At 47.6% G+C, this 20,408-nt stretch overlaps 2 protein-coding genes and 1 long non-coding RNA gene across 5 annotated transcripts in view; 1 reads left to right on the top strand and 2 right to left on the bottom strand.

Moving 5' to 3' along the window:
- Positions 1-20,400, bottom strand: part of EFCAB8 (EF-hand calcium binding domain 8) — a 63,471-nt gene extending 43,071 nt beyond the window's left edge. Inside the window, exons 1-5 of one of the 2 annotated variants that reach the window (XM_083507349.1) lie at positions 20,281-20,400; positions 13,158-13,224; positions 9,352-9,532; positions 5,539-5,657; positions 3,296-3,399 (exon numbers count right to left, since the gene is read on the bottom strand). In XM_083507349.1, coding sequence (XP_083363475.1) covers positions 3,296-3,399; positions 5,539-5,657; positions 9,352-9,532; positions 13,158-13,224; positions 20,281-20,378 — 569 coding nt within the window. In that variant the 5' untranslated portion in view covers positions 20,379-20,400. Of the gene's footprint in view, positions 1-3,295; positions 3,400-5,538; positions 5,658-9,351; positions 9,533-13,157; positions 13,225-15,074; positions 15,311-20,280 lie in introns of those variants that run through there. The other variant, XM_083507350.1, reaches the window with a different exon arrangement.
- CCM2L (CCM2 like scaffold protein) overlaps positions 1-20,408 on the bottom strand; it is an 881,881-nt gene that overhangs the window by 373,048 nt on the left and 488,425 nt on the right. The window lies entirely within an intron of this gene.
- LOC310708949 lies at positions 5,555-20,340 on the top strand. 2 transcript variants are annotated; one of them, XR_014527248.1, is made up of 3 exons: positions 5,555-5,680; positions 8,180-8,371; positions 20,216-20,340. It is a non-coding gene; the product is annotated as an uncharacterized lncRNA (long non-coding RNA). The 2 variants fall into 2 exon arrangements; XR_014527249.1 differs by lacking the exon at positions 20,216-20,340 and adding an exon at positions 8,489-8,805 and having other exon boundaries at positions 8,180-8,449.

Here is a 20,408-nt window from a genome sequence, read left to right on the forward strand (position 1 = left end):
AAACATAGCTTTCACTATATGGACCTTTGTCGACAAGGTGATGTCTCTGCTTTTTCCAGCATATATATAGAAACATAATTAAAGATTAAAAACATGCACAAACCTTCACCTGCCACAGATGTACGGCAGCTACATTTTCATGTTTTTATTTTGTAAACTGCCCTGTGGTCTTCGGATGAAAGGCGGTATACTAATTAAATAATAATAATATAATACAGTGGACGCTCAAGTTGCGAATGTGATCTGTGCAGGATGCACGTTCGCATCCCGCAGCAGCACACCTGCACACGCGCGGATTGCGATTTGGCACTTCTGCGCATGTGCAACTGCCGAAGCCCGGAAGTAGCCCGTTCCAGTACTTCTGGGTTTCGGCGGGTCCGTATCCCAAAAAAACAACAACCTGAAGCGTCTGTAACCCGAGGTATGACTGTAATGTCTTCAGCAGACTGCATGTCAACCAAAGAAGCGACTGGGGATAAAGGTAAAGGTAAAGGGACCCCTGACCGTTAGGTCCAGTCGTGGCCAACTCTGGGGTTGCGGCGCTCATCTCGCTTTACTGGCCGAGGGAGCCGGCGTACAGCTTCCGGGTCATGTGGCCAGCATGACTAAGCCACTTCTGGCGAACCAGAGCAGCGCACAGAAACGCCGTTTACCTTCCCGCCAGAGCGGTACCTATTGATCTACTTGCACTTTGACGTGCTTTCGAACTGCTAGGTTGGCAGGAGCTGGGACCGAACAACGGGAGCTCACCCCATCGCAGGGATTCGAACCACCAACCTTCTGATCAGCAAGTCCTAGGCTCTGTGATTTAACTCACAGCGCCACTCACGTCACAACTGGGGATACCAACGGGGGGGGGGGAGGTTTGCCATTGACGCCACAAAGTCTGTATTTGTTGGCAGATGTAAGGCGGGGTGTAGGAGGTAATAGCACAGTTGCACAAGAAACTCAGGGCGGCCTTTTGCAAAGTCATCGAGAGCAGGGCTGGATTTTGCATTCATCCCTAGAGGGCACAGAGCAACATTCCATCTGCATCAGCAACAGGCGGGACAGGAATCCTTTGCTCCTGGGGACCAGGAGTGGCAAATTCTGTCTGAAAGGTGAATGGGAAAACCACCTCCGTCAAGAACTTAAACCAGGGGTTCCCAAAATGGGAGGTAGCACCCCACAAGGGGGCAGTAGGATTCCTGGGGGCTGGGGGGGGCAAGGGCAGCAAGGGGGTGGCTTTCAGGTTTTGAAAAGCTGGTCTTGCTGGATCAATTTCTTCAGTTTTGTTAAATCAATTAAACTGAGTAGTTTCGATTGGGTTTTGAAAAAACGTGCAATTTATTTTTTTTAATTTTCAATGCAACAGTGCAACAAAAATTACAAACATAAAGTCCAAAACAAAGCAGTACAAACAAGGGGGGGGGGGAGAGAACACACATCTACAAAGAAAACCGTATCGTCATATGTACGTAATGATTAGTATGAAAAAAAAGTGCTATTAATCGTTCGTGTCTTGAATTTGATTGTGCTATGATCTTCCTTCAACATCAAAAAAACTAAGATCATGGCCACTGGGGCCATCACCTCCTGGCAAATAGAAGGGGAAGAAATGGAGGCAGTGGGAGATTTTACTTTCTTGGGCTCCATGATCACTGCAGATGGTGACAGCAGCCACAAAATTAAAAGACGCCTGCTTCTTGGGAGAAAAGCAACGACAAACTTAGACAGCATCTTAAAAAGCAGAGACATCACCTTGCCGACAAGGGCCCTATAGTTAAAGCTATAGTTTTCCCAGTAGTGATGTATGGAAGTGAGAGCTGGACCATAAAGAAGGCTGATCACCTAAGAATGGATGCTTTTGAATTCTGGTGCTGGAGGAGACTCTTGAGAGTCCCATGGACTGCAAGAAGATCAAACCTATCCACTCTGAAGGAAATCAGCCCTGAGTGCTGACTGGAAGGACAGATCCTGAAGCTGAGGCTCCAAGACTTTGGCCACCTCATGAGAAGAGAAGACTCCCTGGAAAAGACCCTGATGTTGGGAAAGATGGAGGGCACAAGGAGAAGGGGACGAGGGAGGAAGAGATGGTTGGACAGTGTTCTCGATGCTACCAGCATGAGTTTGACCAAACTGCGGGAGGCAGTGGAAGACAGGAGTGCCTGGCGTGCTCTGGTCCAGGGGGTCACGAAGAGGCGGACGCGACTAAACGACTAAACAACAACATGATCTTCCTTAGTGGGTCGTGCAAGCCAGCATTCTGAATTATGCATTTTAATAGGGTAAAGTAGGAGGCGCTGAGGGTGAGTTTATGGAACAGGAAGGGCTTTGCCTCAGTAAAGTTTAGGAACCACTGAGTTGAAGAGTGCCATTTGCTTCTCCTCTCAGTCTGCAGCCTCCGCCTCGGAATTTGGTCTCCAAATTGACCTCAGGGCCACAGCTTCCAGAATCCTCATTTCAAAGAATCAAGGAGCTGGAAGGGAATCTGAGCATCATCTAGAAGTCCAACTCCCTGAAATGCAGGAATATGCAGCTGCCCCTTACGGGGCTCAAACCTGCAACCTTGGCGTTATCAGCGCCATGTTTAACCCGACTGAGCTCTGTACGTAAAAGAAAAATCCTTGCTCCTCCTTCCCCCCAGCCACCCACTCCTTGCTTTGTGTAACGCCTTGACTGATGAAGAGTCCTCTGCCCCAGCCTGACTATTCATTTATAGCAATATCATATCACTTTAACCATCATGGCGTCCTCCAAAGAATGGGATCTGCAGCTGGTTAAGATTGCCTTGGCCCAGTATACCTGAAGGAGCGTCTCCACCCCCATCGTTCAGCCCGGACACTGAGGTCCAGCGCCGAGGGCCTTCTGGAGGTTCCCTCCTTGCGAGAATCAAGGTTACAGGGAACCAGACAAAGGGCCTTCTCGGTGGTGGCACCTGCCCTGCGGAATGCCCTCCCATCAGATGTCAAGGAAATAAACAAGTATCTGACTTTTAGAAGACATCTGAAGGCAGCCCTGTTTAGGGATGTTTTTAGTGGCTGATGTTTTAATGTATTTTTGATATTTTGTTGGAAGCCACCCAGAGTGGCTGGGGAAACTCAGCCAGATGGGCGGGGTATAAATAATAAATTTTTTATTATTATTATTATTATTATTATTATTAGACACACACACACCCCATTCCCCTCCAGAGCTGCAATTCCCAGGGAATTCCCCTGGGAAAAGGGACTGGCTGTTCAGCCACTCTAGGAATTGGCAGCTCCACTTGGCCTTAACCCCTTCCCTCACGCCCAGAGGGCAAAGGGACCCTTACACGGAAACCGGTTTCATGGTCGTCTGGAACTCGGGAAGCATCTTATTTTTCAGCATGTCGTCCTTCCCTCTGTATTCACGCAGCATGTAATTCAGATACTCCTCCTGCAGGGAGAGAAATTGCCGTTGTCATTCTCACTCTCTCCGCCAGCACGGTGCTTTCCCAAGGATTCTCTCGGGCCTGGCTAATATGTAACCCAGCCGATCCCAGTCTTACACGCCACCCCAATCTCTGAGTGGAGAGAGACTGCTGGAGTTCCAGGCCCTCACCCAAGTTTGGTTTCCTTGGGGTGAAGGTCAGCAGAGACTGTGGTATCTATAGGACAGAGTTCCCCAAACTTGAGTCTCCAGCTGTTTCTGAACTACAATTCCCATCATTCCTATCCAGCATGTCAAGGACGATGGGAACTGTAGTCCAAAAACAGCAGGAGACCCAAGTTTGGGAAATCCTGCTTCAGGAGCATGTGGTGTCTTTATGATTGTTATAGTATTTGCACATATATGGAACCTGAGCACAGGATGGGAACAGGCTTGTTTTTGCTGAGATTTCCATTCCACCTTAAGGAACAGACGTGTGGAATTGTTGCATGTCACATGTCTGTTTACATTCCGGTGCAGTATGCTGGGAACTTCTGTTGTGTATAGCTTTTGCTTTTCCCGTTCTCCATGAAACGACATGAGAGAGAGACAACATGTTTCTTTGTCCTGATTTATGATTAATAAATCTGTAGTTGTAGTATGCTTCCACAAGCCTCACGCCTATTCTGTGTGCGCAGTACTCTCTGCTGATAGCGTGCCCTGGCTTCGAAGCCCGGGTCGCTGATTTACGTCAGAGCTGCGGTCAATGGAAGGAGACGGCACAGCTGGGGCTTGCCAGCTGGCCTCCCGGCCCTCTACATGTCGACAGTTTTCTCCTGCTCTGGACAGTAGGACTTGAACCAATGGCTTCAATTTGCAAGAAAGGAGATTCCGACAGAACATCAGGAATAACTTTCCAATGTCAAGAGCTATTTGACTGTGGAACAGAAGGTTGTGGGCTTACAATCTACAAGGCAGCCATGGGGACAATGTTGGGGAGTCAACTAAGGCAAGGGTGGGACAGGGACCTACAAACAGAAAGTCTTGCTGGGAGAAGGGGTTGTAGACCCAAGTGGGAAAAGACTGTAAGCGTTTTATAGCCACCTTTGCCAAGGTGGTGCCCTCAAGAGGTTTTGGATGGCAACTTCCATCAGCCGAGGCCAAAGGATAGACCAATCCATTTATAGGATTGTTACGGAAATTACGGGGGGGGGGGGGACATCTTTAAAGTTAAATGTTACAAATATTACGCCTGAATGTATCCTTTCAACTTGACAGCTCAGGGAAGTTACCTAGCTTTAACAATCATACAAAATCAACTCCTTTGCCAGTTTCCTCCATTCCAACACTATTTTGCCCTTAGAAAAGGGACTCCAGGAAGTTCCCAGAGGTGACAATTGCTGAGCTGATTGTTGGCCAAGGAAAGCCTAATCCCATCACTGGACTTGCCAAGGGGTCCAGACATGCAAAGGAAGTTCTCTTGTACTTTGGGTGGTGGGACTTCAGAGGTGTTTGCCTCTGCTAATCTTACACCTGGGTCTTGCCCTGACATGTCTACTTATGCTAATCATGTGCCAAGGACTTGTCTGGACATGTTTGCCAAGGTTGAACTAGTGTAAGCCCTGTCTACCCCTCCCCTTTGGTGGCATGTCAATGATGTAGCAATGATGCGGCACGAACTGTATTCTGGGATATGGTGGGGAAGTTTTAAAAGTCCTTGTCACCCCATCCTCGGGGTTCAAAATTCTTCTTTGAACCTGTTGCGCAATAAACTTTGGTCTACAGCTGTTTGCTCCGGTTGGTGGCTGGACTCCTTTCTTTATTCCGCAGGGACCCGCGGGCTCTGCCCGACCAGCTGGGTGACTGAGCAGCCTCGCACCTAGATTGTTCCATAACAGGATGCTGAGGAGCAGAGGAAAAGCCCAGGGCGTGCAATGCAGGGCGTGCCATTCAGCATCCCGGGAAGCTGAGCTACCATTTAAAAACAGCAGAGCAAGTTTCTAGCCCTGAGGGCGGCGATGGTATTCTTTACAGCGCGGAGACCAGAAGCCAGAGGGTGGCCAAGTCAGATTTCTCAGGGAGCCCCACCTGCGCCAGCCAAAACCACAGGAGTTATGCAGAACGGCTTCTCAAAACATTGCAGAACAAATGCAAGCAGGCACTTGCCCAGTCCACGGCGCCGTCACAGTTGGTGTCCACCTTCATGAAAATCACATCAATGTCTTCATCGGAAACGTCCCCCATGATCTTCTTCATGGCGCATCGGAATTCTTCCATGTCCAGACCTAAAAGGCAGGAAAGCAACTGTGTAATTAATTTAATTGTAATAATAATAATAATAAATTTTATTTATATCCCGCCCTCCCCAGCCGAAGCCGGGCTCAGGGCGGCTAACAACAATAAAATAGTACAACATTGTAAATTAGTACAGCGGGTATAAGTCGGAAGTTTCTTTTCTTTGCTGATTCAAATAGTGGATGTCATTATGCCTTTATTCACACTTTCATTCTTCTTTCTCTTTGTTTTTTCTTTCTTCTGTTCTTTTCCGTTCTTTTCATTTTACAGTCATACCTCAGGTTACAGACGCTCCAGGTTGCGTTTTTTCAGGTTACGGACCCGCCAAAACCTGGAAGTACCGGAACGGGTTCCTTCCGGGTTTCGGGTGTCACGCATGGGCAGAAGCGCTAAAACGTGCTTTGCACATAAGCGCGAATCGTAACCCGTGCGTGCGCAGACGCACCACTGCGGGTTGCAAACACTGCGGGTTGCGAAAATGCATCCCACACGGATCACGTTCGCCACCCAAGCGTCCACTGTATATTTATATTCTCTATAACATAGTGCATTCTATTTTGTTGGTATTGTATGTATTTTAAGAATCTGTTTGTCTAATAAAAACTTCAATAAAACACGGGAAGAATGGCAACCCAAGATGATGGACTATGCCGAAATGGCACAATTAACTGGGAAGCTCAGAAATCAAGAAGACAAGAACTTAAAAAAAAAAAAAAAGATTGGGGGAAATTTATCCCTCCCCTTATGGTCTTGATTTTTTGGCTGCATTTTAAATTGCATTTTAATCTGTATTTTAAATTGTGCTGTTGGGGTGGCGACGAGATCGCACTGGCCTATCTATTCTGAATGTATTCTGAATGTTCTTATGTGGTGCCAATAAAGGTTACTTGACTTGACAATGTCACGGAAAAATCCCGGGTGCGTGGTTGCACTGCCACCCAGCTCGTCGGACTAAGTCCGCGGGTCCTAGCGGAGAAAATAAGTTCAGCCGGACACAGGAGCAAAATGCGGAGACCCAAAGTTTATTGCGCAACAGGTTCAAGATGGGATTGAACCCCGAGAATGGGGTGACATAGGCTTTTAAAAGTTCCCTCCATAACCCAGAATACATTGCAGGAAACGTCATGAATATATTATGGGAAGGTCATGTTTCACGAGTTACATCATGAATATATTTTACACGTCATGAATAGATTAAGGAAGGGTGGGATTACATTCATTTACATTTTGGATGAGGGAGGGGGGATATGCAGAGCAAGAAATATACATAGATAAACATTTGTTGAGTACCGGTGGTGGCGAGACAATGGGCCAGAGATATGCATCGTCTGTCACTTCGTATCGCCCGGAGGAAGGGGTTGGGGAAACGATCTGACAGGATTAAGAAGTTCCTGTATACGTGACTTGCCGCTTCGGGGATTATGGAAGTAGGGGTGGCATTATGGAGTCCAAGGGGAGCTGAGTTGAATGACACCCAAAGTGAGAAGATCGGAGTTACGGTTGATTTTATACCAATTTTTAAGGATTTTCCATGATCTCAAACCCATTCTGTACTATAGGACAAAAGTAGAAACAGAATGGATACAATGTAACAAGATTTTGACAAGCGGAAGGAGAATGGTTACAATGTAGCGGGTTTTTGACAGTTTTACGAGGTCTCTGGTTTCGGATCCATTGTTCTCGCAGTGGGGGGCCGTCAGCAGCTTGTCAGGAGTGAAATGAGGCGTGCAGTAGCTCCGTGAGCTAGCTCCTGCAGGACGAATGCATGGCCGTGATTGGCTAAAGCGCGGCCATAGGAATAAGCGAGAAAGCAGGGATACACGGTCTACTCGTTCTAAGTATGGAGCGCAGATAGGCATAGGAAGAGATAGAGATGTGCGAGCTTATTTCGCTCGTGGAAAGAAGGGGAAAGGAGGGTTTCGCTGGGGTCTAGGAGAAGTGTGGTGCTTATGCAACGGTGAGGGGGCTGAGGGTGAGCGTGTGTCGGGCACCCTCGAGGTCATTGCCTCGGATGTCGCTAGCAAGAAGGGGGGAAAGGAGCCCCCCCCCCCTCGTTCCGTATCAACTTGAAATTGGTTTCCCCCCCCCCCCTCATGTTTTTTACTGTGATTTTATTGGTTGTTAGCTGCCCTGAGCCTGGCTCTGGCTGGGGAGGGCAGGGTATAAATAAAATAAATTATTATTATTATTATTATTATTATTATTATTATTATTATTTACTTACGAGACCACTGCAAGCAGGTTAAAGCATTAGCAAGATTCTAACCACACTTGTAAAGTAACGGAAAGTATGGGTAATTTAGAAGGATAAAAGTTTGGATAAATACAGATATGCAGTTGTAAATATTAACATTAGGACCCATGAAAGGGATTGAGGGGGGGGAGAGAGTCAGGAGATTCAAAGCACTCTCGATATTTGGATTTTGAACTGATGTTTGTAATATGTTTACATTTTTAAAAAATCGAATAAAGAAATCATTTAAATAATAATAGTAAGAGCTCCCCTCCCCAGGCACAGAACATTCCTCTGCAACCAGAAGGGACACCAAGAGATGGAGGGTCCTGAGGGAAATGCCCCCAGGGCTGGTAGGACACATGCCTTGCCTACAGAAGGACCAGATCATCAGCCACCCCAGGGGAAAGGACTCAGCCTGGAAGCTTGGAGGGCGGCGGAATTTAATCCGTCTTAGTGTTTCAACTTCTTGTAAGTTTTAAAGCACTGCTGTAAATCTTTCTCGGGGTTTTTCTGTGTTGCCTTTTTGTAAATCGCTTTGAGGTGTTGGTATATTATTATTATTATTATTAGTATTAGTAGTAGTAGTAGTAGTAGTAGTAGTAGTAGTAGTATACATGTTATTACAGTGGTACCTCAGGTTAAGTTCTTAATTTGTTCTGGAGGTCTGTTCTTAACCTGAAACTGCTCTTAACCTGAAACACCACTTTAGCTAATGGGGCGTCCTGCTGCGCCGCCGGAGCACAATTTCTGTTCTCATCCTGAAGCAAAGTTCTTAACCTGAGGTACTATTTCTGGGTTAGCGGAGTCTGTAACCTGAAGCGTGTGTAACCCAAGGTACCACTGTATTACTTACTTACTTACTTACTTACTTACTTACTTACTTACTTATTTTTAATTTTCCAAAAGCCAAAGAAAAACAAAAATTACAGTGGTACCTCGCAAGACGAAAATAATCCGTTCCGTGAGTCTCTTCATCTAGCATTTTTTTCGTCTTGCGAAGCAACCCTATTAGCAGCTTAGCGGATTAGCGCTATTAGCGGTTTAGTGGCTATTAAAGGCTTAGCGGCTTAGCGGCTTAGAAAAAGGGGGGGAAGCGAAAAAAATCGCAAGACTCGCAAGACGTTTTCGTCTTGCGAAGCAAGCCCATAGGGAAATTCGTCTTGCGAAGCCCATCGAAAAACGGAAAACCCTTTCTTCTAGCGGGTTTTTCGTCTTGCGAGGCATTCGTCTTGCGGGGCACCACTGTACAGAAGAAACAAGAAGTTAAAAAAAGAAATAAAAATACAGAAATATATAAAAAAAATTCACAGACCAAGCCAAACATTCCCCTCCCCTCTTTCCCTCCTTTGAGATGTATGTAATGAATGAAAAAGAAAAATGGATAATGTTTTTTTTAAAAAAAAAAATGGTGTGTGGGTTTGAAAGGAGCCCACAGAAAGTAGCCTCACCTCCTCCGCCATCGATGTCCGCCTCGCGGAACATGCGCTCCAGCTTCCGCAAGTGGTCATAGTTGATCTGGTCCTCCACCTGCTTGGTGCGAGACTCATCGTACAAGCCGGCAGCCTTCATCAGCTGCCTGTGGGATGAGCACACCGGGCCCAACTTGCTCAGGAGACCAGGAAGCCTGGGCTGGGAGGAAGGAAGGAAGGAAGACAGGGGGTCAGTCTGTCACCAAAAACACCAGAATTACGCTGCATGCCCTTGGAAGAAAGGGCCTGAGCAGCCCGCCATTTCCCTAAGTCATTGGTCCATTTCTTCACGTTTGGTGGGAATGCCCTTTCATAAAAAGCTTTTGGAAGTGAAATAAAAAAATTAAGGTCTTATATGTATAATAACCCCTTCATGGATCACTGCCTTGCCGTGGCGAAGGGGCTTGAAGAACTCAGAGAAGCTATGAACTATGCCGAGCAGGGCACCCAAGATGAACAGGTCATAGTGGAGAGTTTTGACCAAACGTGATCCACCTGGAGTAGGAACCGGCAAGCCACTCCAGTATCCCTGCCAAGAAAACTCCATGGACAAAGACAACAGGCATATAAAAGTTATGACGCCGGAAGATGAGCCCCCTCAGGTCGGAAGGTGTCCAACATGCTTTTGGGGAAGAGCGGAGGACAAGTACAAGTAGATCCAAAGCTGATGAAGCGGCTGGGCCAAAGCCGAAAGGACGCTCAGTTGTGGATATGCATGGAAGCGAAAGGAAAGTCCAATGCTGTAAAGAAAAATATTGCATAGGAACCTGGAATGTAAGAACCATGAACCTGGGTAAGTTGGATGTGGTCAAAAATGAGATGGCAAGAATAAATATTGACATCCTGGGCATCAGTGAGCTAAAATGGACGGGAATGGGCGAATTCAGTTCGGATGACTATCATATCTACTACTGTGGGCAAGAAACCCGTAAGAGAAATGGAGTGGCCCTCATAGTCAACAAAAGAGTGGCGAAAGCTGTACTGGGATGCAGTCTCAAAAATGATAGAATGATCTCGATACGAATCCAAGGCAGACCTTTTAACATCACAGTAATCCAAGTTTATGCACCAACTACTGGTGCTGAAGAAACTGAAATTGACCAATTCTATGAAGACTTACAAGACCTTATAGAAGTGACACCAAAGAAGGATGTTCTGCTCATTATAGGGGATTGGAATGCTAAAGTAGGGAATCAAGAGATAAAAGGAACAACTGGCAAGTTTGGCCTTGGAGATCAAAACGAAGCAGGGCAAAGGCTAATAGAGTTCTGTCAAGAGAACAAGCTGGTCATCACAAACACGCTTTTCCAACAACACAAGAGACGACTCTACACATGGACATCACCAGATGGGCAACATCGAAATCAGATTGATTATATTCTCTGCAACCAAAGATGGAGAAGCTCTATACAGTCAGCAAAAACAAGACCTGGAGCTGACTGTGGCTCAGATCATCAGCTCCTTATAGCAAAATTCAAGCTTAAACTAAAGAAAGTAGGAAAAACCACTGGACAGGTAAGATACAATCTAAACCAAATCCCTTATGAATACACAGTGGAAGTGAGGAACAGGTTTAAGGATTTAGATTTGCTGGACAGAGTGCCTGAAGAACTATGGGTGGAGGCTCGCAACATTATACAGGAGGCAGCAACTAAAACCATCCCAATGAAAAAGAAATGCAAGAAAGCAAAGTGGCTGTCCAACGAGGCCTTACAAATAGCGGGGGAGAGAAGGCAAGCAAAATGCGAGGGAGATAGTGAAAGATACAGGAAATTGAATGCAGATTTCCAAAAAAATAGCAAGGAGAGACAAGAAGGCCTTCTTAAACGAGCAATGCAAAGAAATAGAGGAAAGCAACAGAATGGGAAGAACCAGAGATCTGTTCAAGAAAATCGGAAATATGAAAGGAACATTTCGTACAAAGATTACCATAATAAAGGACAAAAATGGTAAAGATCTAACTGAAGCAGAAGACATCAAGAAGAGGTGGCAAGAATACACAGAGGAATTATACCAGAAAGATATGGATGTCTCATACACCCCAGGTAGTGTGGTTGCTGACCTTGAGCCAGACATCCTGGAGAGTGAAGTCAAATGGGCCTTAGAAAGCTCTGCAAATAACAAGGCCAGTGGAAGTGATGGTATTCCAGCTGAACTGTTTAAAATTTTAAAAGATGATGCTGTTAAGGTGCTACACTCAATATGCCAGCAAGTTTGGAAAACTCAGCAGTGGCCAGAGGATTGGAGAAGATCAGTCTACATCCCAATCCCAAAGAAAGGCAGTGCCAAAGAATGCTCCAACTACCGCACAATTTCACCCCCCTGGACCAGAACACGCCAGGCCCTCCTGTCTTCCACTGCCTCCCGCAGTTTGGTCAGACTCATGTTGGTAGCTCTGAGAACACTGTCCAACCATCTCGTCCTCTGTCGTCCCCTTCTCCTTGTGCCCTCCATCTTTCCCAACATCAGGGTCTTTTCCAGGGAGTCTTCTCTTCTCAGGAGGTGGCCAAAGTATTGGAGCCTCAGCTTCACGATCTGTCCTTCCAGTGAGCACTCGGGGCTGATTTCCTTCAGAATGGAGAGGTTTGATCTTCTTGCAGTCCATGGGACTGTCAAGAGTCTCCTCCAGCACCGTAATTCAAAAGCATCAATTCTTCGGCGATCAGCCTTCTTTATGGTCCAGCTCTCACCATAATATATATGCTTTAGTAAAACAACCAGAGCATGAACAAGAAGTCTCTATAATGTATATGTTTCAGGGCTTGTACAGATTCAAGAATGGTGTACGCTACATAGGGGAATATTTTGAGAATAAAAAACATGGCAAAGGCATCTTTTACTATCCAGATGGATCCCAGTACGATGGAGGGTGGGTGGAGGACCAAAGACATGGAAACGGCTTTTACTAAAATGTAAATGGAGACACATACGTTGGAGAGTGGTTCAATCACTACAGGCATAGGCAAGGTACATATCTGTATCAGAGCCAAGAGCCACATTTGCTCACAGTCAAACCTTCCAGGGGCCGTACATTGGTGGTGGGCGGCCCAGAGGCAAAATGTGGACGGGGCTCTTGCATTTGCGCAACAGGCCACGTTCAAGCCACTTCAGTGCCAGAGCTTTCTGCACACAAATCTTCATCTAGGTAAGTTAATAAGCATTTTCACAGTTCAAGGCCAGAAGGTTGATGGTTTGAGCCCAACCAGGGACAGCTGTGGGCAAGATTTCTGCATTGCAGGGGCTTGGACTAGACGACCCTGGAGGTCCCTTCCAACTCTACAGCTCTATGAAGCATGGCCAGAGAAGGCCTGACAGAGGGGCCTCAGATATCCCAGATTACAGCTTGCTGTAAACCGCTTTGATATACAGTGGTGCCTCGCAAGACGAAAAGAATCCATTCTGTGATTCTCTTCGTCTAGCGGTTTTTTCGTCTTGCGAAGCAAGCCCATTGACAGATTAGCGGATTAGCACTATTAGCGGCTTTTAGCGGCTTATCTGCTGATCGGATCAGCTGATAAGCGGCTTAGTGGCTTAGAAAAAGGGGAGGGGGAAGGGGGGAAAAAACCAGCAGGAACTCGCAAGACATTGTCGTCTTGCAAAGCAAGCCCATAGGAGATTCGTTTTGCAAAGCACCACCAAAACGGAAAACTCTTTCGTCTAGCGAGTTTTCCGTCTTGCGAGGCATTCGTCTTGCGGGGCACCACTGTATTTTCATGGAATACGTACATACGACTTTTGACATATGCATAAATAAACAACAGTACATCTTCCCAACTCAGACTTACTGGGGCTGGAGCTGGTGCCGGAGGAAGCTGCTGAGTGGCAGGGTCTTTCTCAAATTCAAGGCCTCCCCTAAAAATATTGGAAAGAAAGCAAAACCAATGAGCACTTTTAAGTACTGTATTTGAAAGACGAGGTCCCCACTCCTTTGGATGGATTCAAGGCTGTGGGCTTTCAGCTTCTCTGAGATTTAAGGAGTGGTCTTGGGTGTGTTCCTCGTGCTCTGCCTCAGTGCTTCCTTCTGTAAAATGGGTAATGATCACTCAACCAGGAAGCTCACACTTAGCTAGCAGCTTTATGGCACCTTAAACCGAGGTTATGGGCACAACGACGGAATGTCTAGGCGCACTTTTTAATAACAAGAATGCAAAGCTGAAATTGAATTAACTGCAGATAAAATATTATGTTCATTTTTTACATGGTCTAGTCCTTTCCCTGCCTAACCCCTTTATATTCTTAAGAGGGTCTCTTCTCCAGTCTTCAGAAAGTGGCTGGAAGTGCGGAGGCAGAAAAAAATCCTCCTTTCCTTCCATGCGGCAGTTTTAATCTGAAATCTTAGGCGCAGCACTGCGCCCAGAGCTCAAAAACTGCTTGCGCGAATGAAATTCGTTATTGCAAAACATGCCTAGGACAATGGGAATTTTGAGGGGAAGGGTTGCCAAATGACCTGAGAAAAACCTCCTCCTGTGCCTTGAAGAACAGCTTGACCAACAAAAATCAGCAAGTGGGGCTTTTCCCAGCTTGCAAGAGAAGCACCAATCTATGTTTCATTATGATCCCACAGCAAATAACCCTCCTTAAAAGTAGTATGAGAGATTGGCACAGTTGCCTGTTAACAACAGCTGATCAAAGCTGTTGTGAAAGGCACAGGAGCGGAAGCTGGGAAAGAAAGTTGGCAACCTGAGCTGCAAGGGGAGCCTCAAAGAGGAGGCTGCCAGGAAGATGGAGAGCAGGCAGGTGGCAATGGGGACAGGGATGGTTTTCCCAGTAGTGATGTATGGAAGTGAGAGCTGGACCACAAAGAAGGCTGATGGCCAAAGAATGGATGCTTTTGAATTCTGATGCTGGAGGAGACTCTTGAGAGTCCCATGGACTGCAAGAAGATCAAACTGATCCATTCTGAAGGAAATCAGCCCTGAGTGCTCACTGGAAGGACAGATCCTGAAGCTGAGGCTCCAAGACTTTGGCCACCTCCCTTGGAAAAGACCCTGATGTTGGAAAAGATGGAGGGCACAAGGAGAAGGGGACGATGGAGGACCAGATGGTCGGACAGTGTTCTCGAAGCTCCCTGCATGAGTTTGACCAAACTGCGGGAGGCAGTGGAAGACAGGAGAATCTGGCGTGCTCTGGTCCAGGGGGTCACGAAGAGTCGGACACGACTAAACGACTAAACAACATGATGCCAAGCAGAGGCAGGTATGCCAAGCAGTGAAAGCAAGGCCTGGAAAAGCTCGCTGCTGCTCCACAGAAGATGGGCGAGAGGTAAAGGTAAAGGTACCCCTGACCGTTAGGTCCAGTCATGGCCGACTCTGGGGTTGCGGCGCTCATCTCGCTTTACTGGCCGAGGGAGCCGGCATACAGCTTCCGGGTCATGTGGCCAGCAGGACTAAGCCGCTTCTGGCGAACCAGAGCAGCTCACGGAAACGCCGTTTACCTTCCCACCGGAGCGGTACCTATTTATCTACTTGCACTTTGACGTGCTTTCGAACTGCTAAGTTGGCAGGAGCAGGGACCGAGCAAGAGGAGCTCACCCCGTTGCGGGGATTCGAACTGCCGACCTTCTGATCAGCAAGTCCTAGGCTCTGTGGTTTAACCCACAGCGTCGGCAGCAAAAAGAAGGCAGAAGCAGATGCTTGAAAACGAAGAATCTTTAAAAGCATTTGTGTGCACAAGCTTGCATGAACTGGAGCAAGAAGTGGTACCTTTCCGTTCAGCTCCGGACGTTCAAGATGCTATAGCTGCACTCTGTGCAGATCTGCAAAATTCTGGGAGATGCTTATGGGTGGCCAGCGATTAATCTGAAACTGATTTCTTTTCTAACGGCGTTCACTACTGCCCACGGGGAAGTAGGATCGCCAGCACGAGGCAACACTTGCCACTCTGCTCTGGCCAGTAAAACTGTTTTCTGCTAGGGATCTGAAAAGCCGGTAAACTCCAGGTTCCGTCCCCCCCTCCCAGGCCCCGCCCCTGAGATCCACCTGCCCCTCCTTTGGGGATTCCAGGCAGGCTGGAATCCCCAAGGGCAAGCGGCTTGGATGGGGCCAAAGTTCAGCAGGCAAACAGCAGCTCTGCATGGCAAAAGAGGGGGCTCCGTCCCTGGCATTGCTTGCTAAGCGGGTCAGGGAGCCTGCAACTATTGGGTTCTTGCCGGAAGGAGTAGTGGGCAAAGCCAAGCTCCGTAGACTCCAGATACAAGCACTGCTTCCTATGCCAGCTCATGTATCCCTGGTTTTCCCTGACTGCAATCCCTCGTCCTGCTCCTTTTAAACATGGAACTGTAGAGTTGGAAGGGACCCTGAGGATCATCTAGTCCCACCCCACCCCAAATGCAGGCATCTTTTGCCCAGCATGGGGCACGAACTCATGACCTTGAGAGCAAGTGTCTCCAGCGAATGAGCTATCCCAGTCTATATGTTGTTGTTTAGTCGTGTCCGCCTCTTCGTGGCCCCCTGGACCAGAGCAGGCCAGGCACTCCTGTCTTCCACTGCTTCCCACAGTTTGGCCAAACTCATGCTGGTAGCTTCGAGAACACTGTCTGACCATCTCGTCCTGTGTCGTCCCCTTCTCCTTGTGCCCTCCATCTTTCCCAACATCAGGGTCTTTTCCAGGGAGTCTTCTCTTCTCCTGAGGTGGCCAAAGTCTTGGAGCCTCAGCTTCAGGATCTGTCCTTCCAGGGAGCACTCAGGGCTGATTTCCTTCAGAATGGAGAGGTTTGAACTTCTTGCAGTCCATGGGACTCTCAAGAGTCTCCTCCAGCACCAGAATTCAACATACAAAGAGCATTCACAGGATCATGCCAATGGTCTGCTCCCATCTGTTGATCAAAGACCCCTCCCAATCTCTGAGCATCTGCCGGATCAGGGCAGTGGCCCGTCTACTCCAGAGTCCAACCAAGAGGACCCAAAGGGAAACCACCCCCAGCAGGATCTGAACACAAGAGCAACTTTCCTCTCCTGTGGTTTCCAGCAACGGGGATCCAGAAGCATTGCTGCCTCCAGCCGAGGAGGGAAGAAAACAGCTTTCATGGCGAGTAGTCATTGACAGCCCTTTCCTCTGTGAATTGGTCTAATCCTCATCAAGGCTAGTGGCCCTCACTGCCTCCTATGGGAGGGAGTTCCACAGGTTAACTATGTGCTGCATAAATAAGTACAGTGGTACCTCGGTTTTTGAATGTAATCCCATTCCGGAAGACAATTAGACTTCAGAAACGTTCGGAAACCGAGGCGCAAAGGGCGGTCTGCTAATTCAATCATGAAAATTGTGAAAAACAACAGGTACACAGCAGAAGCCATTTGACTTCCGAGGAGCGTTTGAAAACGGAAGCATTTACTTCCGGGTTTCTGGCGTTTGGAAATCGAAACGTTCGGCAACAGAGATGTCGGAAAAGTGAGGTACCTGTACAGTCATACCTCGGGTTACAGACGCTTCAGGTTGCGTTTTTTCGGGTTACAGATGCACCGAAACCCAGAAGTACCAGAACGGGTTTCGGCGCTTTGCACATAATAATAATAATAATAATAATAATAATAATAATAATAATAATTTATTATTTATACCCCGCCCATCTGGCTGGGCCTCCCCAGCCACTCTGGGCAGCTTCCAAAATACTATAATACATTAAACATTAAAAGCTTCCCGAAACAGGGCTGCCTTCAGATGTCTTCTAAAAGCCTGGTAGTTGTTCTTCTCTTTGACATCTGGTGGGAGGGCGTTCCACAGGGAAGGCGCCACTACCGAGAAGGCCCTCTGCCTGGTTCCCTGTAACTTGGCTTCTCGCAGTGAGGGAACCGCCAGAAGGCCCTCGGTGCTGGACCTCAGTGTCCAGGTAGAACGATGGTGGGTGGAGACGCTCCTTCAGGTATACTGGACCAAGGCCGTTTAGGGCTTTAAAGGTCAGCACCAACACATGCACAGAAGCGCCAGATTGCAACCCGTGCATGTGCAGACATAGCGCTGCGGGTTGCGGACGCTGCAGGTTGCGAACGTGCCTCCTGCACGGATCACTTTTGCAACTCGAGTGTCCACTGTACTTTATTTTATGTCTCCTGTCCACTCAACAAAACTTTCTCACACACAACCCTGCTCCTCCCCATGTGTGAGCAACCCAGGCCCTCCATAAATCTGGGGGTAACTCCAGAACAGATTTGGGGGGCACAGAAGGAGGAGGAGGAGGTCTCATTGCACAAGCGGTGATAGGACGCTTACTTAGCACAGCATTGAAAATAAGCCACTCTCTCTTTAAGGCATAGGTGGCATCCTGTTCCTTGGGCAGGGCTCTGTTTTCCAAAGGGGCCTGACAGGCTACACAGACCTCCAAGCGCATTCAGCAAAGTCTTTGATGGGCAGAGGTTCAACAGGTGAAGCGTGGCACAGCTTGGAAGTGCAGCAGATGGGAGAAGCTGCACCTGTTGGTTTCTTTGGCTTGCCATTGACAGCCCTCTCCTCCCTGTGGTGGGTGGGGGCTAACTTGTTAAATCTTTATTTTTTATCTAAATCTAAATCTAAATTTTTAAGGATTCATAACCTTGTTTTTATCCTGCCATATACTGCTTTGATGGCTGCAGGCTGTGAAGTGGTTTATAAATTTGTAAAACAAATTATAAATAAATAGCTGCTTTCTAGGGAATCTATGTCATAATGTTCATAAGTGTACCAACCAAACACGCGCATAGATCAGCACAGGAAGACCAGCCTGGAACCATTTTGATTCCTAAACTGAGCCAATGTTTTCTCTGCAAGGTCAAAGTGGGAAACCTCCCATTGTCTCTTTCCCTCACATATCCTGTCTTAAGGGCACATTTAAGATATGAATAGGGTGAAGACTGGCCAGGCTACCCAGGCAATCCAATCAAGTAACCTGCCAGACAGGAGATAAACAACGGCAGGAGAAAAACAACATTCAAATTTCTGTTTTAGACCGCCTTTTCTGTGATGTAGGTATGATGTATCTGAGAGGTGGTCTTAGGTTACACCCCTTCTGTGATGTGTGTTTGATGTTTCTGGGGGTGGTCTTGATCTACAGGGTGGCAATTTCAAAAGTCTTTATAAGGCCTTGCGCGCCATTTGTCTGAGTTCCTCCTCTCTCCTGCGTGTGAGGGGAGCACCCTGTTGCAACAGATCAATAAAAAATCAGGCTTACTAGCTGCTTTGCTTCTCAATATTCTCTGGTTGGCCTCTGTTATTCTCTCCTACCAATAGGGAACCTACGTAAGGACTCTATATGGGCTCTTGGATACCCCATAAGGGAAAAGGGCAATTTTTGTTTACAACACAACTCCCATAAGTACAGCTGCTTGGGACTGATGAGAGTTGCACTCGGGCAACATCTGGAGGGCACCAGGTTGGCAGATGGTTGGCTGAACGCACAGGATGTGACAACCTTGCAAAGGCAAAGCAGGTCAGGGTCTCAGTTCTGCCTGACACACAGACTCAAGATGCTGCCTTCAATCAATCATGTAAGGTAGCCAAGATGGCGGTGTTGGAACTACAACTCCCAGAACCCCCAACTATTGGCTGGGCTAGCTGGGGCTGATGGGAGCTGGAGTCCAACAACACCTGGACACAAAAAGATGAACAGCTTATGAAAGCTGTTTTAAGAGATGCCACGCTACAGCCAGACTTTTGCAGGCTGTTGCCTTTCACCTGTAGTCAGATTCAGAGTGCATTGAGGAGCCATTGCTGCTGAGAGTTGAGGCATCAGCTGTCATGACACACACACATGTGCTTTTGCGTATCATGTCTGGGACAAACAAAACTGTGCCCCGCATCCTTGGCCCATCAAGCCCACTGTATCACCTGGTCTGACTGGCAGCAGCGCCCTCTGCAAAAGGGCGTATGTCTAGCTGGAATCTCCTTTCCTGCAATTTCCGTATGTCTAGCTGGAATCTCCTTTCCTGCAATTTGAAGCCACTGGTTCGAGTCCTACCTTCCAGAGCAGGAGAAAACAAGCATGTTCCCTCTTCCATGTGACAATCCTTGAGGTATATGAAGATGGCTATCATATCTCCTCTCTTCCAGATGGGTGGCACTGTGGTCTAAACCACAGAGCCTAAGGGCTTGCCGATCAGAAGGTCGGTGAGCTCCTGTTGTTTGGTTCCAGCTCCTGCCAACCTAGCAGCTCAAAAGCACGTCAAAGTGCAAGCAGATAAATAGGTACCGCTCCAGTGGGAAGGTAAACAGCATTTCCATGCCCTGCTCTGGTTCGCCAGAAGCAGCTTAGTCATGCTGGCCACATGACCCGGAAGCTGTACGCCGGCTCCCTTGGCTATAGAGCGAAATGAGCGCGCAACCTCAGAGTTGTCCATAACTGGACCTAATGGTCAAGGGTGCCTTTACCTTTTATCATATTTCCTCTTTTCCAAGCTAAACATACCCTGTTTCTTCAACCGCTCCTCACAAGGCTTGGTTTCCAGACCCTTGATTATCTTGGCTGCCCTCTTCTGCACACCTTCCAGCTTGTCAATACCCTTGTCTTAATTTATAAAGCCCTGAATAATTTAGATGCAGAGTACCTTAAGGATTGCCTGAGCCATTCTATCCCAGCTCGATCAGGGAGAGAGGGCAGGTAAACAGGGAGTGACTATAATACACAGGGACACCTTAATATCTACCAGTGAGCTTCAGAGAGGGTAACAAGCAAGCAGCAGAGAGGACCCTGCCTCCAAAGAGCCTACAATCCACATTTAGGACTGCCACCAGCCAGCTGGGTCTAGTGGGTGGGGAGGCTTCTTAAGCACAGAGCACATTCTCCATGCACACATAGGCAGGCGTTGGAAGGGGAAGTCAACAAACGCATAAGCATATTCTGATTTAATGTGAATTTGCATTTCTGCTTGGTGCACAGGTAGGAAGTTGGGAGCAGACCAACACATAAAGGGAAAGATCCGGTGGCCCTGCCCCAACACTCACCAGCTCACGGAGGGGTGGACGCTGAGTTTCCGGGGTGTGCTCAGCAGGGAACTTGTGGGCCTCTCCGTGCTGCTATCTTCATACCTATTGCCCTCCATCTTCAGCAAAGAGCTCAGCAGTCCGCTTGC

The sequence above is a fragment of the Podarcis liolepis genome (assembly GCF_965112155.1).
Source record: "Podarcis liolepis genome assembly, chromosome: 6".
NCBI lineage: Eukaryota > Metazoa > Chordata > Lepidosauria > Squamata > Lacertidae > Podarcis > Podarcis liolepis.